The sequence below is a fragment of the Cyprinodon tularosa genome, unplaced genomic scaffold (assembly GCF_016077235.1).
Source record: "Cyprinodon tularosa strain WSP-4 unplaced genomic scaffold, ASM1607723v1 ctg198, whole genome shotgun sequence".
Lineage (NCBI taxonomy): Eukaryota > Metazoa > Chordata > Actinopteri > Cyprinodontiformes > Cyprinodontidae > Cyprinodon > Cyprinodon tularosa.
This window is the reverse complement of record NW_024038724.1, coordinates 1,308,086-1,322,472: the sequence shown is the minus strand read 5'-3', so window position 1 is coordinate 1,322,472 and position 14,387 is coordinate 1,308,086. Positions and strand designations below refer to the sequence as shown.

At 36.6% G+C, this 14,387-nt stretch overlaps 1 protein-coding gene across 5 annotated transcripts in view; it reads right to left on the bottom strand.

Moving 5' to 3' along the window:
* Positions 1–1,251: 1,251 nt before the first annotated feature.
* The window catches only part of mcamb (melanoma cell adhesion molecule b), a 59,738-nt gene continuing 46,602 nt past the window's right edge, over positions 1,252–14,387 (bottom strand). The window contains exons 6-17 of one of the 5 annotated variants that reach the window (XM_038283991.1): positions 14,064–14,243; positions 13,446–13,573; positions 11,898–12,033; positions 11,692–11,807; positions 11,360–11,501; positions 11,102–11,226; positions 9,604–9,748; positions 9,164–9,289; positions 6,249–6,290; positions 5,720–5,843; positions 3,548–3,659; positions 1,252–3,440 (exon numbers count right to left, since the gene is read on the bottom strand). In XM_038283991.1, coding sequence (XP_038139919.1) covers positions 3,438–3,440; positions 3,548–3,659; positions 5,720–5,843; positions 6,249–6,290; positions 9,164–9,289; positions 9,604–9,748; positions 11,102–11,226; positions 11,360–11,501; positions 11,692–11,807; positions 11,898–12,033; positions 13,446–13,573; positions 14,064–14,243 — 1,379 coding nt within the window. In that variant the 3' untranslated portion in view covers positions 1,252–3,437. Of the gene's footprint in view, positions 3,441–3,535; positions 3,660–5,719; positions 5,846–6,248; positions 6,291–9,163; positions 9,290–9,603; positions 9,749–11,101; positions 11,227–11,359; positions 11,502–11,691; positions 11,808–11,897; positions 12,034–13,445; positions 13,574–14,063; positions 14,244–14,387 lie in introns of those variants that run through there. The other 4 variants (XR_005280713.1, XM_038283989.1, XM_038283992.1 and 1 more) reach the window with 4 other exon arrangements.

Here is a 14,387-nt window from a genome sequence, read left to right as displayed (position 1 = left end):
ACTTGAAAGCAATCCCTCACACCAAGCATGCTTGTGGCGATAATGGAGAGGAAAAACTCCCTTTTAACCAGAGGAACTGTTGATGTGATCCCCTCTTTTCCCCTGATGTTGTAATGTGGAGTGTGTTCCCATTTGTACCCCCACTCCTTTCAGATAAACACACCAGGAACCCCTACAGCAGCCTATATAACCATCAATGTAACCATCAATACAAGCACAACCACCAACGCACCCATTTTAAAATCCACAAAAATAAAACCATGTGAAATTGCTCAGTAGCAGCAGAAGGCCCTATGTTTTAAAGTGCTGGACAGTTAGTTATTTAGATACGGAGATATCACAGAAATAATAACTTAATTCAAAGGGAGATAGTCTGAACAGCATGGTGCTCAGCAGTCAAAACAGGAAGTGAACACGATACGTCTCACCGACAACAGCAATAGCACCCTCTAGTGTCAGGCCTGTAGAAGGCGATAACAGAATGAACACAATTGCAGACACAATAGTAAATGTCAGTTAAATCCCAAGCTGAGCTTTGAGTTTAAAAATCTGACCGTTGAAGAATGCTTTTAAACCTATTTTTGTATATATTGTATTTGAAAAGAATCAAGATCTTTATCTGTGCTTTAATAGGTGTTCACACATTTTAAACAGTTGTGATGATCTTCCTCCTATGGGGCCTTCTTCTGTGTTCTCTGGGTACATCCCACTGGAGAAAGCCTCTCTGCTAGAGACATTACTCACTAGAGCAGACATCTGCTTCTGCAGCCCCAAGTGGCTCTTTTGATCCGCTGCAGGGGCTCTTGATAGTGGCTAAAAATGATATAATGAACCAACAAATGTAGTATACTAACAAATTCTTAGACTTTTTTTTTTTTTTAATAATATCTGAATTTAATTTTTCACAAGGGAATGACATAAAAAAGGGTCAGAAATATGATTCAAGATCCATCATGTTTGTCATGAGCTTGGAAATTGTCTGTTTTTAATGTCAAATAATATAATATAGAGGAAAATCCATGCCTTATCTTTATAAAATCTTTTTTCTTTATTTTAGAAGGAGATTTTCTACTGTAGATAATTAAAAAAATAATAAGCAGGGATGCAAGATATTGGAGTTTTTGCCAATAAATAGATATCATACTGACTGATGGCCGATAATCGATGCCAGTATTTTTTCCCCTCCAATGACCTGGCCTCAGATAGGTGGAAATGCATGGATGGATGTTTGAACATAGGACACTGTTAAAGTCAGTGTTTCAACTCTTAATTTATTATCATTTAACTTTATTTGGTTTGATTTTAAGAACTTAAAACAATACATTTTTGGTAATAACAGTGTGCTTCATAACTCAGAGACCTTAAAATGCATTTCAGACACCCAATGCAATTTAACAGAGCTGTTAAAATGTATGAAGGAAGATGATGACATGATTGTCTTTAAGCTGGAGTTGCTCAGTCACAGTCATTCCCGTCTCCTCAGTAGCGCAGATATTATGGGAACCAGCAGGAACACAAAACACTTAAAAAGGGGAGTATATGGTGGTTTAAGGCATTGGATCTGAAGGGGACTCTGTGTCTCTTTGGGTTATGTTAGCTCAAGTTTCAATAGTCAAAGAAATTAATTCAATCAAGAGAAAAATATGCAGTGAAAAGAACAACTTCATGCAGTGATTCCGGTCTATCTCTGTCTTTCTTTCTGTTAACAAGATGACAGCTATAGAAATTAAATTCATTAAGATACATCCCATAAAAATGTTATATTAGAGAGCAAATACAGCTTGAATACACACACAAAGATTGGGGGAAAAATCAGTGCATGGAAATTAAATAGAAAAAATAAAAACCAGCAGTACAAAATGTAATTTTTCTGCAAGGCATCTGTATTATTTAAGGCAAAATGCAACTCCATGATCTGACTGTTGGCAATGCTTTTGATCAAACAAACAAACAAATATGATCAGATGTAAAAATACACAGAAAATAATTCACCAATAGTTCAACTTCTTATTCAGCCTCACAAAAGAATGTCCTTCATTTACAGAACACTGGGAGTCGAAAACATGAGTGATATGTATTTAAAATGACCTGCAGGTTTGTATTTAAAGCATAAAAATGTATAGCTGAAGAGGTGAGGCATCTCTTAACTTTCAGTGTGAAGACTGAAACATTACAGGAAACAAATAAAACTATTTTCCTACCTAAGCTCCACTTTATCTCTAAGAAGCACCAAATCATAGAAACACTATCTGGTCATTTATTTTTATTTATTTTTTGTGTGTTATTTAAATAAAGAAATATATACATAGACTATAGTATGTACACCAACTGAGCTGCATCAGGATGCTCTTCAGTGGATTTCTACGTCACTAAGCGCTTTCCACATCTATTGGCATCCGTGGTAAAGATGTGTAAAGGTTCAAAATACGTGTCTTTCACTGGGAATCCTGGATTATCCGAACTTTAACTGGATATTATTTGGATTGACCTGACCTACTGAAGGCTAAGGTTGATTTTACTTCTATTTTTTTCTGTGTTATTTTGGCCATGGGAATCCTTTTGGAATAATAATTCAGTTAAAAGCTCAGTGATGGACCATTTTTAGCTTTCTCTGAGGCGCCACCGGATTTTTGATTCAATTCTGCGGTTAAATCAGATCTTCCACTGAACGCATCAATGCCCAAGAGCTGCTTTTCTTTTGTTTTTTTTGCTCATCCTAAGCTGTCTGATTATGTACGACAAACACAGAATTAAACACACTAGAAAAAAAAAATTTTGTCAGGTCTCCCTCATACTAATTTAGGAAAGAACTGTCAAAGATAGTTGAACAGTTCTTAAAAAAAAAAAAAAAGGTTATTTAAAGGAAAAATATTGTTTAGGTAAGTTTTTAATTAAGCCTAACAGATAACAGATGTTCTCTCAAACACCTGAATTTTATTTAGATATATATATATTTATATCTTTGTTAATTTTTTTCTCTCTTTTTCAGAATATATGATCCATAATTAAAGAATTTATTTCAGGATTTTTACACATCTTTATCAATGGAGGCAATACATTTATCCTCTTCTGTGTTCAAAACAGACCCTGTCATTTGAGCTCTAATTCATGTTCAATAGACAATCAGCAGTATGAAGGCTTTCACTAATGAGACGGAGAGTCAAAGGATGGTGGGTGAATGACAGAGTTACATAACGGAGCTCTCCAATTGTGCTTGAATTGAACTTATGGGTCATAACCTACAGCAAGAAATGAAAACATCTTTTTAAGTTGAACAGTGTAATGGTCAGCTGATTAACTCCATGATGTAACTCTGAATGAAGGAGCTTTGGTGGAAGCTTGAAGGCATCTCGGGGTCTGAGCCTGAGAGGGATGCACCAGGAGCAGCTTTCAGGAGGTCGAGGTTCACCTCCTCACTTCTCACCATGCAGTGCTCATCACTCCAGAGGTCAAGTAGAGAGGGACAAAGAGATAAGATGATGGAGACATGACGTTATTATATCAGCTGAGGTATGTAGCTGTATGTGGTCAGGGATTAGATGTTTACCTGGTCACTGGGTAGCTGTTTTTCTCCATTGACCCCAAGCAGAATTGCCTCCTCTGACTTGTCGCTCTTCATCTCCACCACAATCTTATCTTTGGCAGACTTCTCTTTAGTGCTTATGTGGGACAAGAAGAAGCTCAAATAAGTGACTTAATAATAGAATGATGATGTCAGTCGTTGAGACATTAGGGCAGTTATTGAACGGTACCTGATGTGGATGTTAAGCTTTTGTTGCCTAAGTAAATCTATTCTCCATGCATGGATTAAACGTCCTCAAGAAATGAAAAACTGATTTGGTCCTAATGTAAAAGCAAATCTTAATGTGGACCAGCCTGTCAAATCAGCTATATGTCTCTCATTAAAATGAAACTGAGCCAAGATAAAAACACTAACTCTCTGATCAATTATTTACACCTATTGTCAGACTCCAAAGATAATCTTTAATATCTTTATTTTATTATAACCTTCTTTGTGTTTAGAACCTAGGCAAATTTTTGGTCTTTTCACCCTTTATAGGGAAAGTTACAGTTACCCCCATTGATCAGAGAGGTCTAAAAGCACAAGCTTTATATCCAGCCATTCAGTATAGATACTGCTACCTGGCTGCACATGTTATTTTTGCATTTGACCAACTAGATTATATATTACCTATTGTAAATTAAGTTGTAAAGAAAAAGTTAAGAAAAAGGGTAAAAAGCTAAGTTAAAAAAAAATAACTGAAAAGTTAAAAAATAAAGTTAAAAGTTAAAATCTAACTAGCTTTATCAGCTCTTTTTCTTTACTCTATCAGGTCCAGTCAGCAGCCCAGCAGTCGACAAATAAATATGTGCTTATTGTCGGAAACCCGAATCTGGTCACCCTAGCAAAGATGCTTCAGCTGCGCATCAGAACTAAACTGGTACAAGCATCAGAAATGAAGCAGCATGCACGTTTTTGGAGTGGCTAGCTTCCTGCCATGGAGTCCTGCACAAGCATTGGGCAGTCGACTCGTTCATGTGTCAGGGTTCGCCCACAGGGGGGAGGGACAAGCACATGACCATGATTGACGTGTCAGGAACCAATCGTGCACAACGGACCGTCTTTTGTGATTGGTTGGGGTTATTCATTGATTTCTCATTGTAGCAGGGAATATTTATTTTAGTTTCACTTCCAGACCTTCTATTTCACTGCTTGGTAAGCAGCTGTGGGGAAATATTTAAGCCACATGGTAAAAAATGTGTCAGAAAAGATCTCCTACTGCACCTTTAATGCTCAAAGGTAATACTATAACAAAAACGTGTTTCTTTCACTCTGTGAGTGTTCTTACAGAAGCACTTTTATGTTTCTCAATGCATTAGGGTAAGTGGCCATTCTTTGTTATTACATTGATCTTGCATTTTACCATCAAAATATACATATTTTTTGAATTTTGCAAAAGTAATACGCTCTTTTCCTGTCCTCCAATGACACTATTGGCTTGAAATGAAATTTTTCAAAGTATTTCAATGAATGCCCTATAAAGAGTTAAAGATTCTTTACAAAGTGAGCAAAAGGCCCTTTTAGTAGTCAGTTTGGTTAAAATTAAAGCTGCAGTCTCTCTCTTCCTTTATAGAAACGTGCTCTGCACAGGGAGTCTGCATTAAGGGTGTTTGGAGGAACATCAGGTCCCGTTGCATCTCTGCAGTGAGTGTGTGGCTTTTGATGAGTTTCTGTTTTTTAAAAACACTTCAGTATTGAAGCAGTATTAAGGTAGAATAATTACAGTGTCCTGCTGCGTCCGGATCAGGTTTGTTACTTTTATCCCAACAGAGAAAGAAGTCGGTAAAATCTAAAGGCTCCTAAGTGGTCAGCGACTATTGGTGGGTTTCACTTTCAGAATCAAGACTCTAATATTCAATGAGGGAATCTTCTTCAGCGCAGACTGTGTAATTTAACGCTAGATTTGGTTTTATTCTTACAGTTGTGTTGATTCTGTAGTGGCAGCAGACATGTGAGATGTATAGACACTGTATGAGCAGCTCTACTTGTGCCAAAAACTCAACAGAGATAGCAGTTTGTCTTATGCTGTCATTAAATCGCACATACCTGCTCTGTTTTGAAATATACAAAAATAAAACAAGGAAATAAACACTCTAAATGAGTCTATTGAGAAATAAAAAACACAACAGAAGATGTTTTCATTCCTATTAAACTTACAAGTCTTGTTTTCCAGACCGATTGCAAATCTTGCCCTTTTTGTAGAGGAAGTAAAGGACGCTCCCCAATATGGCCAGAAGCAGGATACAGATAATGATCACAGCAATGATAACGCCATTGTTTCCTGTTAAAGAAGAAACAGCAGAAACACAAATCAGGACAGCTGTTTTTTTTTTTTTTGATAGAGATGACGTTTGGAAGTGGAGGAGTCCGATAAAAAGTGTGGGTGTGTCAGAAAGCCTTCCATGAAAACAGCACTTCTAGCATCTTTCAGCTGACATCAACCTGGCAGCTCAAAACAAAAGAGGTGAAAAAAGTTTTAGGTTCACAGGAGAAGAGGTGTGCTCATAGCGAAAAATAAAATATAATCAGCATCATGGCATGCAGGGAAAGAGGTGAAGGTAATGAGCAAGATAGTTTCATTCAACAGGAAAGAGGTGTCTGCTGGAGGAGAAGGTGATATGTCAGGAAAGGGAAAGGATGCACTTTGTGTGTTGTAAGAGATTCAGCAGCAATATGACACACAAACCTTTTTTGACCTTCTCTGGTGGTTTGGCTGTTTCTGGTTTGACTAAGGAAATCCAAATGAGGACAGTTATTAACGTGTTAGTGGGTCGATGTATTAAATGACTGATCTGACACACACAGACACACAGCGACACCCCAGCAGGCATTTCAGATGCTCTGAATAACAAAATTGGACTAAATGAGTTAATCTGTGAATCCTGGTCAGTGACCTGGGTCATTTCCCACTGTAGTCCTGTTTAATCTCATTTCACAAGAGAGAAACAAAGACCCAGAACAGCTTTCCTCTGAGGGGATGGAAAGTTTCCTGGCACAGCAGATGTAAAAGAAACAAAATAGAGATAAAGACAATCAAGGGAATGATTTTAAGCCCGAGCCTCTTTAGTTAGGCACATTGGAGTAAATTTTTTGGGTATATCTCTGGACAGCATATTGCTTACAGAAATTCTATGCTAACAGTTTAAAAAAAACAATCTTAGTACTTTCATTATTGGATGTAGATGGTCTTTTTTTTCTCAGGACATGGTGGACGTCATCATAAAAGGCATATTGTTCAGAATATAACTACTACTGAAAAAAATGATTACATTATAATTCAGGCAAAACAAATGTTATGGAAAAAAATTAAGAGTTATTTAGGATTTATTACGGATTTATTTAGGATGCAATAAAAATCAGTCATTAAATATAGAATCTACTTTAAAAGTGGAATATACAGTACTTATATTTTTGTTATTGGAATTATTTAGAGCAGTATTTTTTTAAATACAAATTTAACTAAGGCTAGGTTCACACTGCAGGCCTTGATGCTCAATTTCAAATTTTTTGTGAAATCCAACTTTTTTTGCGTTGCCTTTCATATTTCCAAATATATGCGATTTCTATGTGATCTCTTGTGCGAACTGCCGTCATTCAGCTTAACTGTCCCGCATGCGAGGTAGAGGCGAAATGACGTCACACGCCAGCATGCTTCGTGTTTAAGTAAACATGGATGTAGTGCTAGAGCACATCTAGTGGTCTTTCCAAACCTTAAAACCTCAATCTTTTCTAGATTGTTAAAAAAAAATGCTGCTCTCTGCATCATCGTCCGCCATGGTGTATGTTTTTCTTGCTGCTTCTGTGTAGCAAGAAGCAGAATTGTGACCTATGTTGGTTACTAATAGCGTTCAGACACAGGTCACATTTGGAAAGATAAGATTGGTATCGGATTTAGGACCACATAGCCAGGTGGCCTGGGTCGGATTGGAAAAAATCGGATCTGCCATGAAAAGATCAGATCCAGGTCGCATATGGGGAAAAAAATCAGATTTGGGTCACTTCAGGTTGCAGTGTGAATGTAGCCATAGTCTCCTTGAACCCCAGTTGGTCTTGGCAGATGGCCGCTCACACTTAGACTGATTCTGGTGGAGGTTTCCTCCTGTTAAAAGCGAGTTTTTCCTCTCCACCATCGCAACAAGCATGCTTGGTGTCAGGGATTGCGTTCCAGTTTATGAGAGGATGCAATCAACTGGTTTTCCTTAGATAAAAAACTTTGAATCAATTTGACTGGATGATCTGGTGAACTTTAAATTCCTTGAGATGACGTGTTGTGAATTGGCGCTATAGAAATAAACTGAATTGAATTGAACATATTGCACAGAGCAATGTCAGAACCAGTGAAGGGGAATTTAGGCTGATTTTGGTCTATTAATCAGTACAGGATTATAATAACATAACAAACCATTTATGTTAAATAAATTAGCTTGATAAACAAAAAAAAAACTTTAAATACTGATGTGCAATTAAAGAAGGAAATTAGAGTCTTGATTTTTTTTTACGTTAAAAGGTAATACTGTACATATTCATTCATTGACAAAATCTATAGGTGTTAGAATTAAAAACAGACTACAATGAACATCTGTGCAGTATCTGTATGTAATACAAAACATAAAAGTAACACAATGTACTGGCAACTTAAAGCAATAATTTCTATTTTCTTTATTTATTCGATTAAAAAAAGAGTAGATGACTCATATAAACAAAACTATTTCTAAATCACTGAAAAGAGCAATTTTTTAGCATCTTGCAAAGTTGCTTAATACATTTACCATTATTTCTGTTTCCTGCATGTCAAGAAAAATGAGGGATTGATCATTCTTAAACTTGCTTCAAATTCATTTATCTGGGTCCTTTGTATGTGGGCATGAAAAAATTATAATTTTTCCGTCTCTTAACAAACCCCTCAGAATAGTTTGCTGTAATTTATTAGTTTTATAGGCAACCCTGCTTTTTCTCCAAGCCATTTTTTGAGACTGAGGTCAAAACCTCTTTCTCAAATCTCTCATAACACTTTTGTTTAGTTACTTTCACAATAACTTGGTAATATTGTTAGGACGATTGTCTATTTGGAGGAACAATTTTTACCAAAGCTTTATCTTCCTGGCCAATGTGCCGAGCTGTTGCTTAATTTCTTCAACATGATGCTCTTTCTTTCTGATACCTTCTAATTTGGGAACAGCAATGGTCTCCATTAAGCAAAAAACTCAAGCTTTGCATTCCCTCATAGCGGGATGGTGTTCTCATACTGGTTTTCCCTTCATCTCTTCATAATGGCCAGAAATTATAGTTCTAATTTTTTCAGTCCCCATGTCTCCAAAAATGAAAGTCTTTATACATTTCAGCAAACTTTAAGCTGTATATGCATGTTGCATTTGGCCTAATGCCTTTTACCTCTCAGTTTTGTATGTGCATTTAATTCATCAATTGCATTTGGCAGGTAGACTAGTCTACCTGCCAAATGGCCACCCATTCTCTTCAAACCTCTCAAATATAATTTTACAAACATACAAGTTCAAACACCATATCTGTCTCTCTTTGAGCTCCAGTGAGATTGAGTTTATCTTGAATGGGGCTTAACAGGCACAAAATGTCTGGTCTTACCTGTGGATTTGGAAATGGCTGCGTTGGTGGTTGTGCTTGTATTGGTGGTTACATTGATGGTTGTATTGTCTGCTGTAGTGGTTGTATAGTCTGCTGTAGTGGTGGCTGGTGTGGTGGTGTGTTTATCTGAAAGGGGTGGGGGTACAAATCGGAACACACACCACATTACAACATCAGGGGAAAAGAGGGGATCACATCAACAGCCGAACAGCTTCAAGGTGTCTCTTTTGCAAAGAGGACACACATTGAAGTGCTCCAAATTACAGGCAACACTTTACAACACGTCACAGGGAGCTCATGACCGACAGACAGAGATTAAAACAAACAAACACAGACACAGACAAGAGGAGGAAAGGACAACTGGAGAGGAAGGGGGAACAGGGCATCTTCACACACGTGAACGCACAGGTTGGACAGCCTGAGCTGTGCAGTCAACTCACTGATTACGGCTTTGATGTTGTACTCGACTGAGTGTGTGCCATAGCCGTTTTGCGATTTGCAGAAGATGGTCATGTCCGAAGCTTTGACTTTGACTACACTCTTAGCGCCGTCATCGGTCTCTGTGTACGTTGCAGAGCCTAAAACCTGCCAAGGATACACATTTGAAGACGGAAGAGTGATGTCACAAAGGAAAGCGTCAGATTCAGGTGAAAGATGAAAAAAGCATCCGAAAATAAGTTTCAGGTTTATAACCACAAAGTGAAATACATTTTGCATCACAGCATCAGTCTGAACAGCTTCCCTGTCTTTGCTGAGAAGTGGAAAAGTAAGTTGGGTTTGTCGACCATATTTGCAGAGAAAGCCTTTTCAGCTCCGACTACAAATTTTCTATAGGGATAAGATTTCAAAATACTGGTTTTACATTGTTTAAAACTTCAAAGTTACTGTGCAAATAATTACTATGTGTGATTAGATTTTAAGAAGTCAGAAGACGCACTAAACTGTAACTTCTTGCTGATGTCTCGAGGTATTTTTTCAATGTCTCCACGCATTCTTCCTTCTTGATAGCTCCATTAAATTAGTCAGGTGCACGATTCCTGCATGCACCCCTCCGTCCCATATTATTAGACTGCCACTCTCATGCTTGGGATGACAGGAGGTGATGTCTCTAGGAATTATCCTCTAATGCATTTTCAAACTGTATTTGGCCTCAGCATTATTTCCCATATGTTACTCCAAAGCACATTAATTCCCTAAATTGTTTCCTGAACTGTTTGATCGCTGCACATTTCAGTGTTGTTGTGCTTGTAAATAAATGTTTGAAGTATTTGTAGGTATCTAACCATGATAAACCAGCTTTAGGGGAGTCTCTATGATATTTTGGTCTTCATTTTATTCTATTTTAATGATGAGCGCCTATGATTTTAAAAATGGAGGCAATGTTTTGGAAGTCTTCCTTTAAAAATACATTTCATGTTTGCCTTGAAGTGTAAATCAACATAACCCTGGAAAACCAGGGCATAATCATGTTGGCATTGTAAGTTCCTAAAAGTAATAGTGATCTGGTGTTTGACTAAATTTGAAGGATTGACTGTTTTTTGGTTTTATTGTGTATCATAGCCATCTTGATATCTCTTAATATGGTTTCTAGTCTGTGTCTCCTCCAGTCTACTCCTTAACTGGTATTATGAGGATAAGGTACTTGGTCTGCAACTCTATAAAGGTTGATTAGTTTCAGAGAAAAATCCCAACAAACACCAGTAAAAAACATTTCCCCACATAACATTCAGATTTAAGAAATAATAACTGACATTAGCTAAATTTAGCTTTCATTTTAGAGCTGATTAGTTTGCTGTCTGACTAAAAGTTGCACATGGCTTGGCTTTTGCCATAATGGACCTAATCACTCCAACCTTTAGGAGTGTAGTGCGATGATTCAGTCCTTCTTGCAGGTGTGCTGAACCTGAGCTAAGGTTAAAAGATGATTCTCATTGGTACCTTGTCATCAGAGGTAGTCCAGGTTATATTGGGAGAAGGGGAACCTCTGGCATAGCAGCTAAGTTCAACATCTTCATCTTTGTAGTTAATATCATTTTCTGTAGGAATGTTGTTTTGTGGAGGGCCTGCAAAAAGAAAGGCATAAAAACATTTAATTTTCTTAAAGCGGTGGTGAAAATGAATACATTTTCTTCCAAAAATACACTATCGAATGTGTTAAAATAAGAAATAAGTTTGAAATATGCATATTTTAATCACCCTGAACGTCTACTTGTAGTGAGGAGTTGGTTTGCATTCCTTCAACACTTGGCACTGTCACCACACAAACATACGTCCCTGCATCCTCATATGTCACATTATCCAGATTTAGAAGGTGACCCCTTGAAACCTCCTTTCCATCCTGCAGGAAAAAAAATACATTAAACTCACTTTGTGCTACAAAGGTTCAAACTAAATGTTTCATAATGCATCAGACCTCCATTTTTTTTGTTTTTTTTCAGTAAAAACATATCAGTTATCATCACTAAGCCTTAAACTCCCTGATGCATCCAGTTATTTTGTAGATGTTAGAGAAACAAGATCACAGTTACCTTAAGCCATGTTGTCTCAGTGTGGAGAGAAGACAAAGCATTGCAGGAAGCAATAAGCTTATTTTTCTGCACCACCTCTAAAGGGCCTTTAGGCTCAATGACAGCCTCATCCAAATCTACACAAAAGGTAAAGATTTGAATACATAATAGGTCACTTTAATCTGATTACATCATCACTACAGATAATATCAGAGTGAAGTCCTTACAGTTGACCCTCAGATCAATGTTTGCTGAGATTTCTTCAAACGTATCCATATTCATTGTTTTGCATTCGTAAACACCGCTTTGCAGGCGAGTAACTCTCTCCAGCACCGCTGTAGCGTCGTCTGTCAACTTCTCACCCTTTAAAATCCAGCAACAATCTTAGAAAATATTTTATCTTTTTATTTATTCTATACATACAAAATGTTATTTATATGTCATTAATATACTTTCTCACAAATGTAGAGATATACTTCAGAAGCTGAGATAATTAGAAGAAAAAAAGAATAATTGAACAGGAATATCTTGTCCGTACTTTTTTTTTCTGTGCACATTAGATGGTATACACTGAACACTAGGCTTTAATGCGGGGTGAGATGGAGGCTGTCAGCCTGTGGTTTGACAAGAGGAAAGTAATCTCAGCCCAGGTTGCATTAAAATGGCCTTCAAGACAATCATCACAAATCACCACAAGCTCATCCAGGAGGAGCATGTCTTGCAGGTCTGTGACAGGATGCAATCAACTGGTATTCCATGACAATATGATTGAAATGTATTTGTAAAGTAAAGTTGAGATGACATGTGTTGTGAGTCGGTGCTATATAAACTATAAAAAACTTAATTAAAATCAATTAAAACTCTATGGGGTTTAATTGTTGGAAGCAGGATTCCAGGTCGCCACTCTTCCTCCAGTCCAGCTGATTTCAAAGTGAAATGCAGAAACTACTTTTATCATTAAAAGTGGCATTTCTAAGTCTGATGTCTGTTTCAGGAGGGGCGTATGACTCTGTAGCTGTAGTCCAAAATTTGTGAATAGTTTCAAGGTGTTGCTTTATTGTATATCTCGTACCAAGTCTTTTGGTTGTGCTGTTCTTTTTTCATCTCGTTACAGGTGATGAAGCTGACTGAAAATATTTTGTCATTGTCTCCTTTCTATCTCATCTTTCTTTCATCTTTTCTCTTTTTTTTTCTTTTTTCCTTTTCTTCTTCTGTTTTTCTGCTCTATTTACAATGCAGTGTCCATATAAACTGTAAAACTCCCTGCATAATTATAATAAAGCAATTTATATGCATGAAACAAGTGGAGCAATATGGCAATTGCCATACTGCTACACTTGCAAAAGTAAAATCTGTTGGGCTCTTTTTGGCATCAAGACGCAATGTGGCATCTGCCACATTGCCAGACAGGACACTGTAAAAAAATAAAAAATAAAAAAAAATTTGTGAATATTAATCTATTTAATTGGTGCAAAGTGTCCTTCAAACTTTCCATTAATACTTGTGGATATAAAAACTACCAATAATCTTTTTGCACTTTGCTGCTTCACCACATGTTTGTGTTGGAATAAAATCGCTAAAGCATAACATTTCTGTATAAAAATGAATTAAAAAAACTTATGTTGTTTATAATAATCCAATTTCAAATGAGAAACAGTGTGATGAATCTGTACAAAATAAAAAATGTCCCTGACATTTTGATATATTTCCAAACATTTTAACACAATCTCAACATACTCATGAAATAAGTCGTATATCTTCATTTATTTTCTTACCTTATGTATAATCTGGATCTCTTCGGATTCACTATTCCCATCAGTGATGCAATGGAGCTCCACGGTGTCCCCCTCCTTAATATGACCGTTTGGGGATTTAACAGAAATAGTTGCTGCAGTAGAAGGATCTGAAAAAAAAAAATTGGGAAGGTTACACCATAACTGCTGACTTTAAATTATTATAAAAGCTAGAAAATTCAATGTCATATGAAAAATATATACTTCTCAAAATATAATAAATCCAAACTTATAAAATTACTATGACTAAATAAAGTTTGTTTTTCTATCTAAGCATTACTTTTCTTAAAAAAAAAAAAAAAAAAAAGTCTAAATTCCCCTCAAATCCAGTTGATAGTAAACACATTCAAAAGAGCATCATCAACAAAAAAGGAACACTTTGGTTAGTGATCTTTAATGAATGGTGAGTTTTGCTATTACATGTAAAATGCACCTAAGAGGTCCAGAACAACCAAACACTAGAGGAATTCTCTCTGAATTTTAGTGTCCATATAGTGATTAACATTCAATAGCCTTCATTTAAGTCTTTCTAGGTTGAGAAAAACTTAGACTCAATCTTCATATATTGACAGAAAACTCGGTTAGGTGAAGGTTACTCACAGTAAACAGTGGGCTGAATACGTTGACTTTCATACATCTTCTCGGCTCCAGGAATGTTGTATTGGACCTCACAGTAGAAATGTGCATCTTTGTCCTCCTTCTTTACTTTAATAGACAAGTAACTTTTTATTGAAAATAAACCACTTGATTCGGATGTGACCTCTTGTGCTATTTGCACACCTGGAAGACAGAAACATGTCAGCCATTACAGAGCCTATAGTTAACTTATTCACAAATGCTAAAATCAATGATTTTAAAAGAAATTACTGATTTGGGATTGATAACCAAGAACTGTAACCCTTTGTCAATACTGTTTATTTTGCC